This window comes from Fringilla coelebs (assembly GCF_963513975.1).
Source record: "Fringilla coelebs genome assembly, chromosome: 4".
NCBI lineage: Eukaryota > Metazoa > Chordata > Aves > Passeriformes > Fringillidae > Fringilla > Fringilla coelebs.
This window is the reverse complement of record NC_140032.1, coordinates 46,984,542-47,008,868: the sequence shown is the minus strand read 5'-3', so window position 1 is coordinate 47,008,868 and position 24,327 is coordinate 46,984,542. Positions and strand designations below refer to the sequence as shown.

General features: G+C 37.0%; 1 protein-coding gene across 1 annotated transcript in view; it reads right to left on the bottom strand.

The window, feature by feature from the left end:
- Positions 1 to 24,327, bottom strand: part of COL25A1 (collagen type XXV alpha 1 chain) — a gene marked incomplete at both ends in the record, with an annotated part of 290,872 nt that overhangs the window by 106,282 nt on the left and 160,263 nt on the right. The window contains 2 exons of the mRNA XM_084204014.1: positions 8,245 to 8,262; positions 12,966 to 12,992. Of these exons, the coding sequence (XP_084060140.1) occupies positions 8,245 to 8,262; positions 12,966 to 12,992 (45 nt within the window). The remainder of the gene's footprint in view (positions 1 to 8,244; positions 8,263 to 12,965; positions 12,993 to 24,327) is intronic.

Here is a 24,327-nt window from a genome sequence, read left to right as displayed (position 1 = left end):
AAGAACCAAATTTTTCATTTATTGTCACCAATTCCCTAATCTCCAAAGGGGAAAACTACAATAAAGTATTTCATAGAGCTATGTTGAAAAGTGTTCAGATTTGTGAAGTTTGAGATGGAGCGCCAGATAAATGCAGATGAATTTTTATATCAACTTCGAACATACACATACTTTCATATGCAGACATATGTAAAAGTGAGAGGGCTGAATAAATTCTTGTAACCTATAAGGCTGGAAACATCTTTATACAGGAAGCAATTTAAGACAACATAAAGTTTATTAAAAACAAAACGGTTTTCTCCTGAAGACTAAGAGTATGGACTACAAAATTCAGAACATCTTCAGGGGAAATTAAACACATATGTATATTTATACTTATATGGATATTCATTCTTTTTGGCAAATGATCACTGGCAGACATACTGGGCAAGATAGCTGGATTGTGTTTCTGAAAATATGTGATTCTCTTACATGTCTCTCAGCAGCTCACAGCTCTTGAATATTACTGATGGATCTCAGTAAAAAACTATATTAGGAAATCCTACAGTGTTGTAGGGACAGACAGAGCATTTTTGAAATTGGCAATCTGGATCAAAGCCCACAAACAGAATGGACATTTCCATGCTGTGCTCAACAGTACCATTACTGGCAATACACAAAATATTCCAATGAAAGTAACTGCTGCATTTTCTGCCTTTTTCTTCCTTCTTGAAACTTGACCCATACTTACAGGAAAGAGTAACATATCAGCACAGCTCTTATTGCCAGCATCAATTCAATCTAAAAAAACCTAAGGCATTTCTACTAACCCATCAATTTGCTTCAAGTAAAATTTCAGTTCATGGGAGTGTCACTTTAAAAACGGAAATATAAATTTTGAAGGTTTCCTCTACCAGCCTGAGATCCAAATCTCCCAGGTCTGCTCAAGTTTACAGGACTTTCAAGCATCTAGCACAAAGCATCACCAGCCTCCGAAATGATAATGGCTTTCAAAGGAACTCTGATATTTTGAAAACCTTGTAGAAGACCAATGTCTCAGACATCACAGCATTATCTTCAACTCATAATAAACTTGATGAAATACACATTTTTATAACTCCTATTTTTTTTTTATTAAAGCTAGTGAAACTACTGGGATCTGCAACAAATTGAACTGGATTTCAAAGCTAAGATACAGCATGAAGATCACTAAAAACAATAAGCCAGCATGAGTTTAAAATAAAATTAAAAACATGTGCAGCAGGATAGTAAAATACTATATAATATTCCTGAACACAGTTCAATACGTTGCTTTGACATAATCTCTAATAGAACACAGAACACATGAGTGTATTTCTGCCATATGTAGAATAAGAGGAAGAAAGTATGAAGGTCATTTGATAAAGAAGTTATTTAGGAATACAAAAAATACTTCAGAGTCCTTAATTATATTTTGACAACCCTTTGTAAGTCATAATGGAACCACAATACAAAGTTTGAAATTGCTTTTTTGTACTCATATGTACTCTGTTAAGCTAAGCAAAGGTTTACCAAATTAAGGCTTGCAAGTAATTTTTGCTTCACAGTTTCTCACTTTCTGTTAGAAGATCTACCATGCCCTGGTGACAGCTGGAACTTCTAGATGAATAGATGGAATGCTGATGTGTGATTCCTCATCACATTTATACTGGCATATGTAACCAGTGAATCAGATCTTCATGTTTATTTTATGAAAACAAACCCAATTCTTTTTAAAAATTAATGATGCCACCATGAAAAAAAGTTGGTAACATCCTACAAATAGAAAGCTCTCATGCATATTTTCTTTTAGAGTTTTAAATATTAGTTTTATGTATTGCCTAATTTTAGGGCTTGTTTTTTCAGACCTACAGTATCATAAATTGCTGCTATGTGAACTAGGAAATGAGGAGATCAACTTCTAGAAGTTTTGCATCAAACTGTTTTCTAAGCCCATATTCCAAGCTTTCTTTATCTTTTGCATACAGCTACTCCCAAAGGAGATCTGCAGACTCAGAAAAAGAAGCCACCTTCATAGGAGCAAAATTTATTTTATAAGGGCATCCAGAGCTGAAAATTATGTTACATGAGGAGCTCTTTTCACAGAATTTTGTACAATTAATATTTTTCTGTTTGTAGAAAATCAAAACCTAGACTGAATTGGTAACTGTAAATTAACAGAATTCAAGTCTGATACTTTCTGAATCAAGCAAGAAAATAAGAAATAAATTATCTGTTTCAGGAAATGCTGTGGAACATCTGAACATCTTGTCATTTCAGCACCAGATAGTTACTGAAGTTGTAACTCAAAAGCTTGCCTACCAGAGTAAGTAAAAGAACACAGTAGCACAGTTGGGGTAGGAGTCTGACAGAGCCTGTTGAGCAGAGCTCTAGAAGGTCTAATTATCCCCAACTAAGTTCACTTAGCAGGGTACTGTAGGGAAGTCATCAATCTGCCATTAGAGGCTCCTTTGCAATTCCTGACAAAAGGGTGGGAAAAGACAAGTAAAAAAATATGTTGAAAGCAGAGCATAGTATCAAATTTTAAAAGAACTTTTTTGTTGATGATTGGAAGTTTTACTCTCCTCTGCCTTTTTAAATTATGTGTGGTGCTGCCTTAGTGTTGGTACAACAGATAGTTCAGAGCAATTTTCCCCTAAATCTCCAATTCTGTGCTCTATTCTTTACAAACTAAAGAATCCTGTTACTTGCACTAGTACTGTCTGCAGGCGCAAGAAAACCATTTAATATTCACAGCTCTTCTGGTTTACACATGTGCCCTTAGTCTACCAAGGAAAACTGGAGTGTTTTATATTTGAAAGTGCACATTGTTGTTGTAAATGCCTTTTAACAAAATTAACTTCTATTTTATTACATATGAAACTGAGAAAGCACCACACTTAAAAACAATTAAATGCACAATCTCCTTCTGAGAAGACAGATTTCTGGTTTCTTTTGTGTCATAAACACTTAAGTATACAGTAAATGAAGTTTTGAGCATGATTTCTCTTCTTAACATTCTCTGATGTGGTTCCTTTTTAGCAACTAACATAAAATGAAAAGCCATGAAAATGGCATTTGTTTCTTCTTGTTCACAAATCAACATGGGCTGTTTCATAAAAAGGTCTCACAATTTCAATGGTGTTCACAAATGCTATTATCATTTAAGAAAGGAGAATGCCAACTAAACTCAAGCTCTGTCTGCTTAAATATATCAAAGAGTATAAGCTTGTTAATTTATGTGATGCCCTCAGATTAATTTCTGATCTCATAATTTACAGTAAATTGTTATTAGCAGCAAAGGCATCAAGGATTTATCTTCATTATTTGTAAAAAGAAAGTAGGAAAAAGACTTTTACTAGTCTGCTACCTAATGTTAATAAACTAATTGTTGACATTTGACAGCAAAATCTGACCTGCAACTTGTAACTCAAAAGGAGACTAGCATTTGAATAATCAGTCTGACTAATACAATTCTTCAGAAGTTTAAAAAGGAGCATAGGGTATGAGTTTCTAGGAGAAATACCCCACAAGATTATTCTGAAAAGTGAGAACAGCTGATGCCTGGGTACAACCACTGGGATTCTCCCAGGAGCAGTAACTTCACTGCACTGTGTATCTGAAAGTGAACTATTGCTTCAGCCTTCAGCTGATTTTTCCCTTCATAAGTGTATTTCTTGCCTCCTTCCCCCACTCTCCAGGCAAGTAAAGAGTCTTGAGGCATTCATGAGAGGAAATCACTAGAAAAAAATTAATGTGGAGTTTACACCTCAATTTATGGTGATCAGAACAAAATAAACATGTCCAACTCCAACAGTCTGACAGGTAGAGACCACTCTGCAGCACTGATCAATAGGACATTATGTACCTTACCCATAGCTTAAAAAGCCATAAAAACACACACGATCACTTGATGTTATCAACTGCCCCACTACTGAGTGGGATGCACTGAGAGCAGTACTGGACAGGCTGTGGAATGCAGATGGCTATCCAAAACTACCAAAACTGAAAGGGAAGCTGAACAAGAATTAAAACACATTTTGTCTATACACCTCCTTTCCTATCCTTCCTACTGTCAGATACTCTTTCTAAGACCTATTAGTCTCCCTACCATCACAGTGTTCTCTAGGAAGTGATAAATATCTTCCCTAGACTGCTGCCTTCCAAACCCACTCAAAACTAGGGCCTGTGGCCTGCTGTGTTTCTCTGTCCTTTGACAAAAACCAGAAAACTAAAAGTTAAAATGGTTCCCACCAGCGCTGTTGACAGCACAAGCCAGTAATAGCCAGTTTAACCATGAATCAGAATTTCTGTCATCAGAAATTAAAAATACTCCAGTCACATACCCTGATGCATGATGGTGAAAAAAAAGACACACATACATTTGTCACTGGAATTGCTATGGAAACCTTTATCATGCACCAGGCACTGGGAAATTTCAGGCTGTTACAACATCACGTCCATGGACGTGCCACACAAAGGAAAACAAGAATCTCATGAAAACAAGTATCAATCATTAACACTTTGTCCATTTCTAATGCAGACTTGGACAGCTGCCAAAGAGAAAGGAGAAGCATCTGTGAGGCTGCTGTATGTCAAAGTCCCACACAGAGAGTGCTCATGTATGCTGACATGAGAGACAAAGTATGTTGTGCTAGAGAGGGGCTAGGGAGAGGATATTGCCCCAAAGAAGGAAACAGTTGGCTGGCTGAGAGCAAGTCAAGCAAAACACCACCCTAACCCCACACTTACAGTCCTTAACAGTTTTAGGTCAGCAAGATTTGTTTAAAGGATTGTTTTGTCTTCCTTCACCATGATACTAAAAGCATGGCTTCTAGTATTTACATGAACCTTACCTCTAAACAAGAAAAAAAGTTTAAAATAGCCAGCGTTCTCTCTTTACCCAGATAGCACATGTCTTACAGAATTAACATTAGACTAGAAGCTAAACTTTGTTCTCTGACAAGCAGGAATATTTCCATTATTTAAAAAAGAGAAAGCATGGGCAGAATTTGATTGTATAGATTTACTGAGAGAAGAACCCTTTATGGTTCAAGCTAATCTAAATACATATTTATATTCCAGATAAGAAAAAGCAGATTTTTTTTTGGGCCACTCAAGAGTCAGAATTTAATTTCAGCAAAAATATTAAAGATTTTATTACTTGCTCTTCTAAAGGAAGAACACAGCTTACATGGTATTTAAAGCAGCTTTTTTTTTTAACAGAAAACCAAAATCATAGGAAGAGACTTTATTTTTTTAAAGATTAGGCTAGAAATTATTTAGTTTTTTATGGTGGTCTTTACTTTTCAGAGATGCAACAAAACCATAAGCTTTTTCTGGAAGAAAAAAAAAGGTGCCTGTAAGTTGTAATAAAGCTTGTTGTTACTTAAAATGAGAAAATGTGAAGCAAAATTATTTTTTGTCATCTGTTTTTTAAGAAAATAAGCAGTAAAAATAATTAACATGATAGGAGGATGTGCCCAGTAATTAGGTGTGTGTTACATGAATATAGTGTGTACTTTATAAAACCATAGTGAAAAAGAATAGGGGTTAATAAAAAAATGAGTATAGAAATTATTAGAATTTATCCCTGACCTTAGCATGGACTTGCATGGCTAGGACACCAGAAACTTCCTAAGTGCTTCTCCAATCAGCACAACAATTTTGTTCTTTGAAGCCAGGAAGACTTTACTTAGTAACCAAACTGATCAATACTTTAAATTTTGAGTTTCTCACGGATGCAGTTAAGACCAGAGAAATTGCAGACAATTATAATAGGCTGGAATTTCTGCATTACTTAATGACATGCCAAGGGGTTTTGATTTTATCTGTACGGGAAGGAAATCTGTTTTCTGAGGATACTTTTGATTTTTAAAAGTCTTGAGATTTTCAGCCACAGCTTCCAATATTTAAAAAACTCGCTTTTAATATTTTAAAAATGCTGTTCCACCGAGTTATCTGGATCTGAGTTTCAATTTAAGGGGATAAACTTCTAAATGTACAGCCTGCCTGTAATTGCCTGAGACACGCAGATGTCAACACTGGCTAGAAAGCAATTCAGCAGAATGGTTATCTGGTTCAGTAGCTGCCTACAGTCAGAATCTGGAATTAGGAGGTACAAATGTGCACAGCTAGTGTCACGTGAGAGCTTCCCTAGGTATCCAAGACAGCTGCCTGTGACTGACAGCTACAACCACAGCCCAACACAGACTCCATCCAGCCTGCATACAAAACAGCCAGTGGCTGAGGCCAGAGACTCTGGATCAATTCACTCGCCAACAAAAGCCTGAATGCAGACAATGTAACTGAGCCCAAGGAGCTCACCATGAGCTGAACAGGTTTCAAGGTGCACTGAGTATTGATTTAACCTTCACTGGCTGCCACGAGTGCTTAGACACACACCATGCAGGTCAACACCTATACAACACAAGCTTCTGGATTTAGACATCTTAATGTAAACTCCGTTTCATGCCTTATGTCTTCCCCACCAGTGCTCCCAAAAGAATTATTCCTGGACTCAATCAGCCACTCAAAATGACTGAGTACACACATATCCTCCTGACACAATAAGAGCACCTTGAGCTGAAAAGGGGGAAAAGGCATTATCGAGGATAATGGTACGTGTTGCTGAGGACAATGGTGATGACCCAGAGGTGAGCATTTCCACTGGGAGGAATTACAGAAGTTAACACATAAGAATTCTCTCTCAGACAATATGGGGAATATTTTTAGAGGGCTTTTTCTTTGGTTTGCACCTCGCTTCTCTTACACCCATGATGAGATTTCTCTGCCTTTCTGCCATTGAAAGAGCACTGAACGCTGCCATCTCCATGGTGGTTCCTTGCCTACAGCTATCCCAGGGCATTTCATGTAGAGATATGAGCTCCAAAGACTAAGCAGCTGTTTACAAGCATTAGGCAAGAGACACTCTCTAAGCAACTGAAATGTGGGAGGTGGGGTCCAAACCCAGAAGGAAAGGACACGGGTGGCAGCACAAGTTAACATCAACTGGAGGGCAGCCCACAGGCTCAAGAATCAGCCTCAGGTCCTCAAAAGAGCTTGTTCAGAGCTGCAGTGCCACACAGAATTACAATCTCTCTCTTCCCCAACCCCTGGCAGCACAGAGGCTGAAGATGCCTCTCTGTATAGTCCATACATCAAGAGCCTACTGTAAAACGCAAGTGCCATGGGCAGCAGTCATCTCCAGTATCATATGGATTTCTTACACAGTTCTGTTAAGTGGAGCCTGGCACTGCAAGGCTACTGTGCATTCAGGCCAAGTGGTTTGAGGGTTTGTAAATCAATCTGTCTTTCAACAGAAAATGATGTTTAGAAACTAAAAAATCTAAAACAAATGCTTAATTCTCATAATGAAAATTTTAACTTTAAAAAATTGCCAGTCAGTATGGTGGTAAAGCTCTAACTTTCAATCATGGTTCTGAAATATAAAAGGCCCTCATAGAAATCCTGGTTTGGGCAACTAAATTGTGTTAAGACAGTTCCACAGACCAAAGCTTACTTCCCACAAAGCCTATGAAGCATACATAGCTGAGTTTCTCAACTGATTTCACTAAGTATGGCACTGGTACTGGCTTGGGAAATTATTTATTTTTCGTATTTCCTTGCTCTTCCATATTTTTATAGCACTCAAATAATTCACATTTCATTTGTGCTATATGTAATGTTTCCTTTCTGCTGGTCTATTTCTTCTTTAGAACTGAAGTTAGGTCCCTAGAGTTCCACGTCTTCAATTACAGCTCACAAGACAAAGTTCTACTATTCTTAAATAAAGCAGAACTAATTCAAAGCAGTGTATCTAATTAATCAAAACAGCTAGCAGTGCAATATTTAAAATAACTGAGGGCTGCCTGGATTATAGCAACATTATTAGCATGTGATTAATAAGCAGTTGAAGTATTACATTTGCTACACATTTGCTAAGTTATTTTATCTTCCTTTAAAGTTTGGTGGCAAAGTTTCAAGCCATAGTTAGGAGATTTGCTCTATTCAGTATTATGTTGTTAACCCCACCATCTGGTCAAACAGCTGAGGGAACTTAACCATATGTGGGGGGCATATTTCTCTCTTGGGAAATATTTTTCTTACAGAATTATGCAATGGTTATCAGTTTCTATCTTACTACAGTAGGATCAAAAAATAAAGTAAAATACTTTGTAGACAACCTGAGCTCAGTGGGTCCTGTATTTAACTGTTACTTATGTGAGAAAAAAAGATGGCACTTACTTGAGGACCAGGCTGACCCTGAAAAAAAGACAAGAAAAACAAAAGATTATGGAAAGTTATGACAAGGATGAACTTCTTAAATAGTAGAAAATAGTTACAGTGCTCTCTAATAAGGAGCTAACAAAATATACAGTGACTGCATTGAAGTCAGATTTTGGACTCTTAAGTTGATATTGAATTTAAGTGTTTTAATTCAAACTGATACACTTTCTTGCTACTAACTCATTCTAGAAATAAATTACAATAACAGATCAAAACTGCATTTGAGAAACTTCTTATTTTAGATATTATCAACAATTTGGAAATGATAGGAGGACTTAATTGACAGTTGTCAAGTGAGAAAGAAGCCAGAGGTGCTGAGATGATTCAGAGGCAGTATTATGGGTTTTTTGTTCTCTCATTTCTTTATTACGGCTCCCCTCCATACTTCAAGGGGATGCTAATTATTTACAATTACTGCTTTTTGAATGAACAAAGTCTCAAAACTGGAGGAACACACTGGTGGACAAACAGTAGTCTTTTTGCCATTGCTACAGGCACCACAATTCTAAGCAACTATAAACCCTATTTAAACCAGCAATTGTGGAAGGTCTGAGATGAGTTTTTGTTAGTCAGTCCAAGAAGACAGCTGATACATTTCCTCTCTCTTGTTTTTCAAAATCCCCTTTAGATCAGCCCTGGACAAGTGGAGAGAAACCCTTTGCACACTGAGGAACTCTATTTCTTCCTGCTGCAAGCCCTTGCAGAGCAGAATTCCTATCCCTAATTTCCCTAGACCAGAAAAGCCAATGAAACCCATGAATTATTTTAGTGCCCTTAACAGAAATTACTTGCATGAAGCAGAATTATTTTAGTAAACAGTACAGTAGCTGTGATGTGACTATAAACAACATTACCCAGACAATCAGCTCACACTGTAAGACAGAGAAAAATAATTACATATTTCTCCTTAGAGAATTCCTTTAAATGCCTAGGGCTAGCTTAGCCTCTGGTGTTTTAAGACAATTAAAATAATACTTCAGTTAAACTGAAAATATGTTTCCTTTTGTTGACAGAAACTGAGTGTGGAGACTTCTTTTAAATCATATAAAACCTTCAGCTGGAAGGTACTTTTACCGAGAGCTGAAACTTTTCTGTCTGAACATCAGGAAACACTTTTTTTATTGTTAACCTAGCATGGGACCATGGGAGATTGTGGAGTTTCCATTCTTGAAGACACTCAAAAACACTCTAGACATGATCCTGGGCAAACTGCTTGAGATAGCTCTACTTGAGCAGAGAGGTTATACCAGATGACCTCCAGAGGTCCCTTCCAACTTCAATCATCCTGTGATTCTGGGCAATTTTAGATGGAGTGGGAGGCAGAAGCGTTTCAACTGGGAACCATTATCAACAAGAAACGCAAATGGAGAAATGCTTTTTATAGTAACGAATAAAACTTCCTGTGCCAATGAAAAACCACAATAAAATGGTATTTAAATTCACACAAAGCTTTTAAAATATTTTTTTTAAATATATGCAATCAAGTTACAGAGGAATAATAGAAAAATACAGAATTATTGTGGCTATCTAATCTTCACACTTAATGCAGCATGAAGTATTCCTTGTTGGGGATGCTGCAGTTTTCTGTTCATTCCTTAGAACAAAACTGCACCACAGAGAATATAAACAACCCAAACTTACTGGCTGAGGTTGGCAGTTCAAATATTAGCTAAAACTTTCTGAGTTGGTGAGCTCTATGAAGTTATACATCATGCTGGGTTAATGAATATGATTGAGACTCCTCAGCACTCATATATTACCTCAATTTTTCCCTCACAGCAGGTTTTAAGCTATTTTATGTTATACATGATCTTAAAATCATCAGGAATTGCTCATAGATGCAGTAGTGGGCAGCCAGTACAATAAAATTTTATAAATTACCTAAACTGAGGTCTTTGCCTGCAAACTTTATACATAAAATTCAAAACATATTTGCTCACAAAAATATCTAAAGTTGCAATAGATTTTGACCAAATCATTAAAGGCTGTCTCCAACATGCATATATATATATATATATATATATATATATATATATATATAAGCCAAAACGTAAATGAAGGTCTGAAATTACCAAAATGTTTCAGCAAAGAGTTGATTTAAAGCAGTAGAAAGCAAATAAACTGAATATATGCATATATGTTTTAACAATGTGATTTGAAAATTGACTATTTTTCCTTCATCTAAGACACAGAGGCTGCTAAGTGTCCACATGGTACATGCTATATGTATGACACAAGAGACATACAGACATAACACAAACATATCCTGAATGGAATATGAGGTGAGGGTTGCAGTCATGCTCCCACAAAAGTGTTTTCTACTCTCAACAGCATCACTACTTTGCCTTTCTGGTACTGAGCATTTATAATTACTCTTCTTTCATGTATCCAATACAGAAAAAGCTGGAAAACTAATTTTTCTAGGACAATGTTTTTTTCAAGTACACAGAAAACTCTATGAGGTATCGGGGAATATAATCACTGCATTACTCTTCGTTTACATCTGCTGCCAATATAACCATTATCCTGCATTAAGCTATAAATGCAGATGCTGAATACAAAAGTACTCAAAAGCAGGATAATTTAAACCCCTTGGCTATTAGCTCCTCCAGCATGGAAGGAAATTTGCATTATTGAATGTAATTAATTTCTGGTTTTTACAATGGTTCCTAACCCTCCAATATTTCTGAGTAGTCTTATCTACTTCTTGCCCCACTATCACTGCAGTTACAGTAGAATTGTACCTTCTCAAAAGTGATCCAGTGACACTACCAGAAGGTGCAGCAAGCACTGAATTAAGGAACTCATCAGCTCTTCTTACAAAGGTATGGGTAGAAAAGCGTCACAACACTGACATTTTTAATTGTGAAGGGTTATTGCCACACAACAGCAATTCAAATTGTGGGACACAAAAAAGAAGCTGTTAATTTTGCCATCTCTCATTTTTTGCATGTTGTGAAAGGGTCAGGAGTAAAGCTCCTTCAGTTACTTTGGTGCTCATTAAAAAACCCTCTAACATGAATTCAATCTGATATCATAACTCATTGGAGCAAACTCAATCTCAGTTTATCTGCTTGTGTTCCCACAATGGCCTCAGGATTGCTGGAATCAGTCTGGTTCATTGCTGCATGAATGGCCCAGTTCATGTTACTTGTGGATTAAAATGTTTTAGCTGTAAGTCTTTCTCTAAATTTTAGATAACCAACAGGGAGAAAATACTGTTCAAGACTGAAAAGTCATCATTACTCTGATTTTTGTCTAATGAATATCTCTCTATTCAAATCTGTTACATTCTCTAAAATTGATTCATTGATTCTAGTTACCAACTTAATTGCAGTCTTTGCAGGCATTTAGGGACCAGTCCCACCACCACTGACTTGTTGGGTGCATTTTGGTGGCTGGTGCTTTGAACCCCAGATTATTGTTCATATACTTGATTATTCCAACTGAATGCTGCTTTTTATTTTTTTTTTAATCTATATTACTACAGTGGGTATAGCTGCATAATATCTCATGTTTTCAGTAAAATCTCCAACAATTTTCCCTTCTATATTCCTATTGACTGGCTTAATACACTATTTTGTGGCAACCTATTCTAATTGCCATGATGGAAGGTCTTCAACTGTTGTCAGTTAATCCCTTCCTAGAAACTGAAACCAATTATTAGCTGCTGATATATACATATTAAAACAAAAAGAAAAAATCCATGGTGTAACTAAAGCCAACAGGTAAGTTACAATCCCCTAAACGAGATTAAAGAAAAAGCTTATTGACTGTATGCTTCAAAGTTTGCAGACAATTACTTAAAAGTAGAAAGAAACCTCAAAGAGCAGAGAAAGAGGAGAAAATGAAAGCTGACACTGCAAGTTAACAAGTTGAGCTTGCAAAGGAAATGGAGCTTGTAGCAAGTAAAAGGATAGAAAAGAAAATAGGTATCCAGGCTATCAGTGAAAAGGGGTGCCCTGGGAAGGGAGAAATGAGAGGGAGCAAAAGGAACAGCAAGAGAAAGTATCAAAACTGGATTTCCACACCTTTGCCATGGTGTTAATCTTTAAAGAGCTGGGAACATAAACTTCCAGGCTTATACATCTAAACATAGAGCTATACAAATATACACAGAAGTATGAATGCATTAACAAATGCATACTATAAAATTAAATGTTAGTTCTAACTTAATTCAAGCAGCATATCCCTAGTGAATATCTGGAATATCATACAAATGCATTTATTAGGGTACATGAGGCTGTTCAGATTTAATCAGCCAACACAATCCAGGCACAGAAATTAAAACACAAAAATTAAGAATTTGTGAATGAAGGAGGAGTCACAGCAATGTAGTCAGAAGTGATATCCTGCTGTCTGAAAGGCACCACCAAATTACCCTTGGACAGAGCACCCAAGGAGGAACATCTGCCTTCCAATCTAATTCAGACAGAAAATGAGAAGTGAAGAGGAGAAGCAGGACTGACCTCCATTTCCTTGCAACAGCATAAAAGACTGAAGTGGCTTTTCAGCAACTTGTTAAAAATCCATACTACTGGATTGCTACTGCTACGCTAAGTTATGCTGAAGTAAGCCAGTATTTGACTAATATGCATTTCAGTGTAAGAAATTTTAAAAAGCAAAGAGGGGAATATGTGAAAGACCTAAATTACACTGGTTTTGAACAAATCACCTACCAGCTTTCCATCCATACCAATCGGACCCTGGGATAATCAAAAGTCAAAACAAAATGGAACAGTTAAATCAGAGTAACACTGAAGATGGGGGGGCGGGGGGAGAACAGACTTGGGGAATACTGTGGACTTTAGAAGATGAGTAATTGTGTCAGCAGCTAAATGCAATACATTTTGAGAGTGAAGGCACAGAAAAGAAACAACAAAAGAAGCAGACCTAACACAGGATTAATAAAACAGCATGGTGGGAAGTAGCCAGGCAATCGCTGATGTTTAACAAGACAGGTTCAACATGCAATGAAGGAATTGTTAGTCTGGCAAATCACAGTGATCCAACATAACCAAACATATGAAATAATGCATCTTGCTTTATTATTTTATTTCTGTTATTTCTTTAAATAACAGAAAACAGCTATTTACTTAGCCTATTTATTTATGTGGTTGCAACATAAGATCTCATAACTAATCTGTATTTAAATTAACATTATAGAAATTATTGTGACTAAAAAACTTTAGCTCACACCATCCACAGGGATACTAAAGATTTCCACATACACCTTCTCTGAGAAGTCCTGTACCTTACACCACTTTCTCTTTTCTTCCCTTGGGAAACATGGAATTTTCCTCACTAGTACTTCACAAGTTACTCTTTTTGCTTAAGAATCCAGAAGTTGGTTGCAGTTATATGAATGCAAATTATACAAAGGGTTCACAGTGGATGTATACTGCTGTAACTGAGTAATTGGTCTTGTATCAACTGCCTGTTAAGGTGATCAGAAGAGAGAGAAGAGGGCTAAAGAGAAGTTGGACTAATTTTAAATGTGATGTTTATTTGCTATTTCTTCTGACAATGAGCAGTCAGGTTAACTTTCACTGACAATGGAATAAGAGCAGGCAGAGTATGGCAGTTTTTTCCGCCCTTAAATTAGTGTTTTAAGCTGAAATCATGAGCTCTCAGGTATTTGCCCTATGCAAATGGGACACTACTTTGTGTCTGCTGAAGAGAGGCTTTCTCTTAAATGCATCCAGACTTTCCCCCTGGAGCTTCCCAGGAACCCCTCTCCAGTCTGCCCCCCCTAGGCATGCAGCCCCTTAGGGCTGACTGCTCACACTGCTAGATCTGTATCGCTGCTGCTGAGGAGAGCACATAACATATTTGCTGGTTTTCTGTTGATCTATTTTATCCTTGCTGCATTTAGCCCCCTTCCTAAGCACTACTTTGGCTTGTGAGCTAGCAACCAGTGTAAAAGTTTAGTCTAAATCAGGTCTGCAGGGGTTCTGGTGATTACTTCATCCAGGAGTGTATCTTCCTACCTTCTGCACTATAAATAATACCTTCTGACTAATAAATAATAATATGTACTACATATAGGTAGACATATATAGAGCTAGTTCAACAAGCTATCGAGAAAACAATAAGCACTATGAAAAACTGCTGCCATATCACCTAGTGAGTTCCCTAAGTATCTGTCTTCTCCCACCCTAGATCCTGGACTATGCCAAAAATTCCAGACATACTTAACAAGAACAGGGCCATCAGATGGATACGCACATTGTCAAGCTCATTATTTTTGGTACAGTATTGGCTTTGTAAGAAGCCTGTGCACCAACCCACTTGTCAGATCCAACAACAAGTTACTGGGCCTGGGAAGCCCTGTGGGAACAAAATGCCTCACCTCACTTTGCCGCCAGCCCTCGCTGTGGTTTCCTGTCACATCATGAGGGGGTGACATGCTGAGAGTGTAAAACAGGTCATCAGTATCCTGGCTGTCTGCATGACCACTACCTTATTTATGTGCTGACATCCTAGGAAGTTTGTGACTGCTGGGATGACCTACACTATCTTTCAGACGTTATCTCTGAACAGTCCTTCCCTGGTAGGAAGGAAGAAGAAAGTAACACTGTCCAATGGATTAAAATGGTAGAGATTCTATTATTATGTTTCCTCTGTGCCTCTTGATTCCACACATGCAGCACACACATAACACTTACTAATTTTCTCATCATTATTTAGCAAATTTCTAAATACTGTTCTATACACCCCAAAAATTAAGGCCTTTTCCAAGTTATTAGTTATCCCAGATTTCTTCTAGCACTGATTTTTTCTACTACAGGATATTTACCTAGTAATATTTACACACACAGTCTGCTGCAGGTACAGAAAAAAAGTCTGAGCTAAACTCTGGCTATGCATAACTTAACTTCTCGAAAACAAGCTGGAGATATTACCAGTTAAAACACTCAACAGCAAGATCATGGTAAGTATAAAAAGTTTCCCACAGGGCTCTGTGGGACAGCAGATAAGTTTAACTGTTAGGTTCACTGCAAGCTTAGTCCAAAAGACGTAATTATTCTTATGATGAATGAATGCAGAAAACGATTATGCAAGTATTTGTAGAAGGAAGATTAGGGGGTTAAACTGGCTTACAGGGACCATTCAACAGCTCTTGCACCTGTACTAGTGCTTGTATTGTCAATATAAGCACTGTTTCTTTATCATAGGGAAAAAAAATACTATTTCTGCTTCTTTACAATGACAGGTGTTTTAAAACTACTACTGGATTTTTGCCTGCTCTTTATCCATGCTACATAGCTCCTGTATTTGAATTAAAGGACTGCATGTAGCATCTCAAAGAGTCTCTGAAAGAAGATTCAGAAATTCCCAGCAGACTGTAGAGAAGCATCTGCTTCTCTACAGGAATGGAAAATAATAGGTATTTCTCCCATGACTCCATTTTTACCAGGGCTATTTGGTCTGACATCTCAAAATGTCTTCTGGGATTTCCTTTGTAGAACACAGGAAGAAAGAAAAACTGTCTTGAGACACACTGCCTTCCAGAAGAAAAAAATACTGTGAAACAGAATACTATTCCTTCATTATAAAAATACTGACTCTTTAACAGCCAAACATGGCAATTTCCTTCTTTCCTCAATTACTTCTTTCTAGTGTTAGAAAGAGAGAGAATGCACTTTTTAAAAAATATAAAAGATTAGAATGTCCACAAAAAATACAGGCTAGATGACAAAGATGAGCTGAAATAGTACCTGATGTTGCTTCAGGATGCACTGAGAAAAAATCTATATATGACAATATTTATTGAAATTCATTACAAGATTGCACTGGAATTCCAAGTAATTTTCTTGAGATAAGGAAAATGTAATTTTTTCATTAATTTTTAGAGAAGTAATTCAAGCCATAGTCTGACTTAAACCTGAATGTCTTCAGAGCCATGCTATGTAGATAAAACTACTTTCTGTTCTGTTCTATAAAATAACTGCCACTACAGATTATCAAGTAGTTTTTGTCAAGAAGTACCAAATACATGGTCTTCCCTAACAGAATCCCTGTAATGCAGTTTAAAAAACTAGACAAGACAATGAATAATGAAGAACTGGATGAGTAGGTTTAGACAACACATGGACACTAAATATTTTTTCACTTACTGCAGATAGTACACGTGGTATTAAAAATGTTTCTTCTTACTCTGCACTTCCCCTTTAGGTTTCCACTACCAATTTTAAATGTATGCTAGGGCTGGATGCAGCAGGTTTTGCTGGAACAGTGTTAAATTTCTTTGCAGCAGCTCACATGGGGTAGTGTTTGTATTTCTGCTGAAAAGGGTGTTGATAATATAGAGATGTTTCAGTGAGTGCTGAGCAGTGTTTATGCAGCATCAAGGCCTTTTCAGCCTCTCAGCCCACCCCAACAGAGAGGGGACTGGCAGTGCACAAGGGGCTGGGAGGAGACACAGCTGGGACAGCTGATCCCAACTGATCCAAGGGATATTCCATACCACAGTGCATCATGCTCAGCATATAAAGCTGGAGGCAGCAAAAGGAAGGAAGCTTAGATTCAGACTGATGCCTTTGTCTTCCCAGATAATCACCAGGTGTGATTATCTGGATGAGCCAGGATGGGGCCCCGCTCTCCCAGAGATAACAGAACGCCTGCCTGCCCATGGGAAGCAGTGAGTTAATTCCTTGTTTGGCTTGGCTTGTGTGCACACCTTTTTTCTTTAACTATTAAACTGTCCTTGCCTCAACCTACAGGTTTCTCACTTTTAGTCTTCCAAATCTCTCCCCCATCCCACCAGGGGAGTTTGAGTGGCTGTGTGGGTGCCGAGTTGCCAGCTGGATTTAAACCATGACACTATTTACTTACACTCTTACATGCACCTTTTTTTCCCGCCCCAGAATCTTCAAAAGTTGTTTGTACAGTAGATTTCTTTTTTCCCAAGGAGTACCCAACTATTTACTTAGCACTTAACTACCTGTCTAGTAATCATATTATGGACAGAGACAACATATGAGACATAGCAGAGTATGAGTGGCATTTCAGGCTGGTTTTGCACAAAGTAGCTTCCACTTCTCAAGAACACTGAAAACAGGATGTCTCTCAGTGAAAAATATTTTCAGTGCTTCACAAAATCAGTTATTTTCCATTTAAGCAATATCTTTTTGCTTTTTTGTCACTCTGCAGGTGAATATTTTAAGGATTTTAGGGGTTTTTGTTAGAAAGTGACTATGTAAGCAAGGGCATCAGAAACCTTTGGAGAGTTTCTGTCAAATAGATGGCAAATGTTATTACTGACAGCAGCTTTAATGCAATAATAATTTCTTCAGAAATTTCTCACTGAAAAGGTGAGAAAAGATATCATACATTGAAATTTACTGTGTGATAGAAGAATCCTCCAAGCAAAGAAAAAGAAGGAGGCATGGATTATCTTCTTACTCTTAACTTCTCCACTCATACTTCAGTGATCTTTTTAAATTAATGAATACTCATCAAAACACTGAGTTGTGAGCCATGAAAAATAATAAACAGAAACCAGATATGAATCGTTCTTTATAATCTAATAAAACCACACCCTGTATAGAGGTGTTTTTTTGTTTGATCTTTTGTTTTGATTTGGTTTTTTCAGAAATCAGAAACTCTTATCCTGACAAAATTATGTGAATAAATTTTTTCACATTTTTAAACAATCTACTATAAATGCAGTTGTTAGATTGCTACTTGCAGGTGCCTGAAAATCTCTCATGTTAATGCACACACAATTGGAGATTCAGGAGAAAGCACACATCAGCTTCCCAGCAGCTGTATGAGCTGCATGTCAGTTACTATGTCAGATTGAGCTTAAAAATACCTATGTGGAGGGAAAAAAAAAAAAAAGAGAATCTGTCTCAAGCTGCAGGTTTGTACATCATCCCATCTAAGCTCTGGTGAGGTGAAAGATGGCACACTGCCTTTTTAAAGCACCCATTTCAGTTTTAGATTGATAAAAGTAAAAAAAACCAAAACAACACTCTCAGGTTTCCTCATCATGATACTATTAAAATGATTAATTTCTTTCTTTAAAGGATGTATTTCTTTCTTTTTTTTTCCCTTTGTTTAATTACTGGTCTACCAAGGATGACTTTATTAGATTTAATACAGTATTCCTAGGAAGGATATAAAATTCCTAGCAAGTCTGATGAAATTCCTCTTTAGTGAAATTTTGTTTTAGAGCTATGTGAACAATAAGCACATCAACAAGAACTGTAAGATAATCAACAAGCTAAATCTCTTCTACTGATGAAACATTATTGCTTCTTTTTAAATGACTGAAAATGATTACTGTTAAGATCAGTGTGAGACAACAGCCCAGGTACAGAAGTCACTTGCTCCATGTGTGGGAAAAGAAAAGTGCAGTTAATCACCCCGCAACAAGCATCTCTGCCCAGCAGTCAGGTTATTACTGAAAAAAACTCCAATCAAACAAAAAAAAAAAAAATCCAGATCGTTTGGGCAGGAGAACAATTTACTGTAAAAAGAACAGACTAAAAGAGCACAAGAAAGATGTGCTGAGCATCTCTAAAACCCCTTTACTGCAAAAAGAAAAATTACTGACAATGACAAATGAAGCACTACAAGGCTCCTTCAAAAAAAGCCAATTTCAGAGCTTCCAGAATTCTTCCTCAAGCAGTTTGTATCAGTTACTACCTGAGACATGGAATTCAGCTGGATGGATCATCACCTGGAGATTGCAAAGTATAACTGTGTTCTGAGGTAGAGATGTAGAGGTTTAAATGAAGTGGGTTTCTTTAAAAACAAAATCGACAATGCTGTTAGGCTGCTTGATTTTCTTGACTAGAAACTATGTATCCCCATCCTAACTACTAGAGGCTGGATCCCATTCACCCTTCAGAAACACCTTTTTTTCCTAGATTCATTCAAAACACTGGTGCAAAATTCAAGATTTGAACTACAAACCCTCCCCAAAACACCTCACTGATTTCATTCCCATGGAAAGGCTTTCTTAATACCTTAATAGAATTATCCTGTAATCCCAGCCATCTCTCATTTGTTTTCAAGCCATGTATCAACTCTCTCATGTAAAAAATTCCTACAATATCACCTTTATCAAACCAACAAGTTTCTCAAAGCATACCATGGAAGCACAGAAGAGCCCTGGAAGCCACGTCCTGATAAAACCAGGAGAGTGATGACTTGCAGCACCACGATTAAGGCTCCATCAACCAGAAAAGTTGCACCATGCCTAAACTAGGTTCTAAGTATTGAGATTTCAGTTCCTGAACATAACCAGAAGTTACAAAAATTTACATTTTAATCCACCTGTCAAGTGCAGTGCCTTAAGTGCAGAGAAATATGCAGCATGCACATGTAAAGCAATATGCTAATGATAATAGTTATCTGCTGAGCAAAAGTGGCAGCTAACACATATTTTGCTGATCTTGCAACATAAAAGAAATTTTTTTTAATTTTTCCATATTTTTAAGGTATTTTGAATTTAAAGAATTTAAAGACACAAATGGACATGTGACCTGAAGCCACAAATTTCATTAAGTGGCTCTAGTGTCCATATTAACCCAAATTAGATGATGAAAATTATCAATAATGGAGTAAGATGGAAGATGGGGAACAGTTTTAAATATTCCAAAGTAAAGCAGAAGTACCATTTCCAAAACTTCTTGAAGCCAGGTACCATTTCCAAAACGTCTTAAAGCAACATCGCTCTACATTGCAAGACTCTCAGCTGAGAGCCCTACCTGCAGTCTGAATATTCTTAACAGCTCCTTTGCAATTATAAGACAGACTGGGGGTGTATAGAAGCAAGCAAGTTAAAGAACAAAAGTAATTGTTCAGAGTTTGGCTATTCAGGGAGTGGCTGAACTGCAAAAACGCTCCGCATATGGTAACAATAAGGGAGTACAAAGAGTTCTGTGCAAGAAAAATTACAGTCACAGCTTTACAAAAGCATGTTTCACAGATGAAAAATAATTGCCAAGATACTTTTTATTTTTATAGTTTATGCAGGAGATCTGAAAGGCAGTTTCTTGTGGTGCAGCAGCATTTTTTGAGTATCTCAGCACGATGGCTGCTCTTGCTGCTGAAATTCGTATGTAAAAGAATCATGAGAAAGACCTGGACAGATCCAAGTTGGAAGGAACTTCCTTTTCTCAAACACTGTGGGTGGACATGCTTCTGGTTCTCATGGCCAACACTGTATATGTTGCAAATATATTTTAAAAAAAGAGCCCTGTGTTAGTGTGAATACCAAACCATGGAATATCTCTGTTGTCTTCATGCATCAGACTAGCAAGAATATTATTTCCAGACAGTTTTCCTCCTTGTAGCCTAAGCCTCTTACCAGCATCTACTACATTTGTACAGTCATATCTGTATGACAAATTACTGCAGGGGGAAACTACTGTTGACCCCAGAAAGAGTAAGAGCGACATAGTTCAAGTTATGGTGAAGAATGGAGCCAAAATGCTTCACCCATCCGTAATCCATTGAAACAGTCCAGTGAAGTTTTGCAGAACTATGTGTTTCTGTAAAAACACTCAGTTATGCTACTGAATTCCAGCATAGCTTAACAAGTACTTGAACATGGAAAACATTCATACAAAGCAGAGAGAAAACTCCTACATTCTACCTAAAACTTCTCTTTTCACCAAAAGAAATTGAAACTCCTGTATCTGTAAATAGAGAGCACATGGCTAATTCATCAATGCCAACATCACTGGGTGATTGTATTTGATGCGGTGGGTGCCATGTTGATGAGAAAACAATAAACTGTGAAAAATGTCATTTCTCAAAAATTAGCTGGCTAGCCTTCAGGAGGAGATAGATTGTTGTAACAGCTGTGGCATTATGACTTTGATAAATTAGATTTTTGTTTTTCTGGAATAATTCTGAAGAATGTGTCTACTCACACCACCATGGAAGCAAATCCATTTGCTCACTGAGACCCTCTTAAAGAACAATCTTTCTTATTACCTGTGTTTTGATACCTTTAGAGAATGTGAAAAAAAATCCCTTTCGCTTTTTTCAGTCAATCTGTTTTTTGGCTCCTACAAATCTTTTCTATTAAGAGGGAATAAGGTCTATTAATGAAAAATAAAACTATAGTGGGTATATAACACAGTATCATATAGATGTAACCTTCAGAGACCAATTTTTTTACCTTGCCTCAGTGGAAACATCAACTTTTGAAGATTGATAAACTCAGGAGTAGGAACATAAAAAAATTTTTGTTCCATTAGGACCAAAGAATCCTACCATCATGCTCCTTTTATCTGCCTAGAGAGGCAAATATTCTGAATGAGTCCCCAAGGGAATTAAGAAAAAATACAGCTGCCATAGACACTTCTCATTTGAGCTGCAATGAAGAACATCAACTGGAGTGGATACATCTCCATAAAAGAGCACAGTTACAACAAAGGGTTTAAAAGAGAACAAAAATAAGAGCCAAGGTACTGAAGCATTTAGGAATAAACTCACCAAGATAAAAACCCACTCTCTTTCAACTGTCATGAGGTTGAAGATTTGTTCGAAGAATTCCAGGATAAGGAAAAAAAAGCTTGTGCAGATACACTACATTAAAACTTAAAACTGCAAAGCAGGTGCTTTCAGCTATGGACTGCCATATGTGGTCAAACACTGGAAAATAAAATTCCCTACATGCAAGTCTATTCAGACACTTCTGGCATTTACCTATGAGATTTAAAAGGCACAAATATGCATGCAGCTAATGTAAAGACACTCCAGTTGTTCTCATTGCATTATACCTAAATCAATTGTTAAGGGTTGGTGGTGTATACCACTATGCCACCCCCAAAATGACTTGGAGTCAGTAAATTCTCAAAAAGCATACAGCATCATGGAAAAAACTACAGGAAGCACACTTATAAAGATTATTTCAATCACAGAAATAAAGCCGAATTCAGGGATGCAGTAGAGATTTTTTTCACTCTTTCTTCCTGAACAATTCCCTATATATATTTTTAATGATGCACCACCTGTTCTATTTCCCCGGTTTAACAAGGAAAGAGGGATGTAGCAAAGAAAAGAATTTGTATTGCAAGAAAAGATTATGTCTGGTTCTTGCAAAAAGAAATTTCACACGAATCACCATCACTTTCCATAAGGAACTTCTATTACTGTGACTTCAAAAACAAAATCACTAAGCCCATGAAGTGCTCAGACAGGCATACAGCAGCTTTATTTCCATGTCTCTGCTTATATTAGATATATTAACTGGGGAGCTGCATAGTACCTCACTTACCACCTTAATACCCTGTGCCATCAATCTAAGACCTCAGTCCTAATGGCCTGTCACACAAAACACTGGTATACTTTGATTCTAAATTTCCTTTAAACTCCAAGTACATCCTCATTGTACAAAGTGAAATCTTTCTTCCTTCCTTGACAACTGCTGCACAGAAAAAGCAAATTCAACCAAGAAAACATTTAACCAGGGAAGCAAAAGTTCCTGAAATCTGACCTACAACGCAATATGGGCTACCCCCAGCCACGAAAACTTGAAAATCCAAGTATGTTATGCCTGTACCTTTCTGAGCCATACTCCAGCAAATCATACACTCCTCTCAGCTGTTTCCTAGATTCAGTCAAATTATGCAAGTTAAAATGAAGTCCACCAGAGCTGAACAGGTAAATCCAAAGGCAGAATGTAGTTCAGTGTAGCAACTTAAAATCTCCAAGCATTTACCAAACTCATTAGTTCATTTAATCTCAAACTCTCTAGACTATTCTCTTACATTTTGTGGATCCTCACATGAATACCTCTAAATAAAAAATATTCATTACTTTCTTCTGACATAACCAGTTTTCAAGACTATAAAAGGATTTTGGCAGAAGCTGGTGACAGCATTTTAAAAAAAAAAAAAAAAGTGGTTCTTCACATTCCCATCTAGGGAGAAAAAAATTTGGATGTGATGGCAATACCAGATTATACTTAACATACCCTAAGGGCAGAGACCTAGTATTCAGAGTGGATTCGAAAAAAAATCAGGATAATTGATCCACACAGCTGGAAGTGGAAATGTTGAGGTAATTTTCTCTTTGGAGACTGGCTAATCAGTCAGAGTACCTGAATGAAAACCACAGGTCTGACTTGAGCCTTTTGCTATTAAAAAAAGGAAGCTACAGTTGCACTTTCTCAATGACTAGGAATGCAAATACTACATTATGCATAACAAAAGTTACTGAACTGCTGCATGCTACCCTTGGCTCTTTTGGAGTACTTTCTTTCAATGTTCCCTCTCACCCATAGAAAACTGTACCATTATTATTATCAACCTGTGAAACTAACTGCAAGCAGCAAACTAAGATAATTCCAATTGCTGGAATCCACAACACCAGTGTACATATCCCATACTACTTAACTAAAACATTAAATCGAATGTAAGCTTAAGTCCAGTATAGTGATACAACTGTTTCACAAAAGTCTGTGTGTACTGAGAAGTAGAGGAATCTACCCTTAAAATTTGGCTTATCTTAGCTGTAATTCATCTATAAAATGAAGAACTGTTACAGATAAATAGTGTAACTTCTGAAAATTTCCAAATATTCCCTAGGCTTATTCACTTGCTAGAATTTCAGTCTTCCGACAGCAGTTTATTTTCATTAGAATATCATGCTGCAGAAAGAAATTGATTTCTACATCAAACTCATGAGTGGTCAGGCACATGACAGTTCTTCATGAGTCAAAGCAGCAAAGGGCTAAATTCCTCTCATTTACACTGGGAGCAGCCACCATGAAAATGTACAAAATAATCCAAAAAGAATTTTAACTCAATAGTTCTCTGTTAGATTGTCAGTACTTTATAGTACTTTCTCAATACTAGCAAAAATAATGAATCTTAACTGCTTTACCTAAAGCCAAATTGGGCGGGCAGGGAGAGGGAACCAACAAAATAAAAACAACAACAAAAAAATATCTCAAAACCATTTTCTGAGGGTCATTTATGATCTGTATCCTACACAGTCATGGAAAAACCTTCCAACTGATATTCCATACTGTTTGTATACATCTTTCCTTCCAGACAACTATGTTTGCTT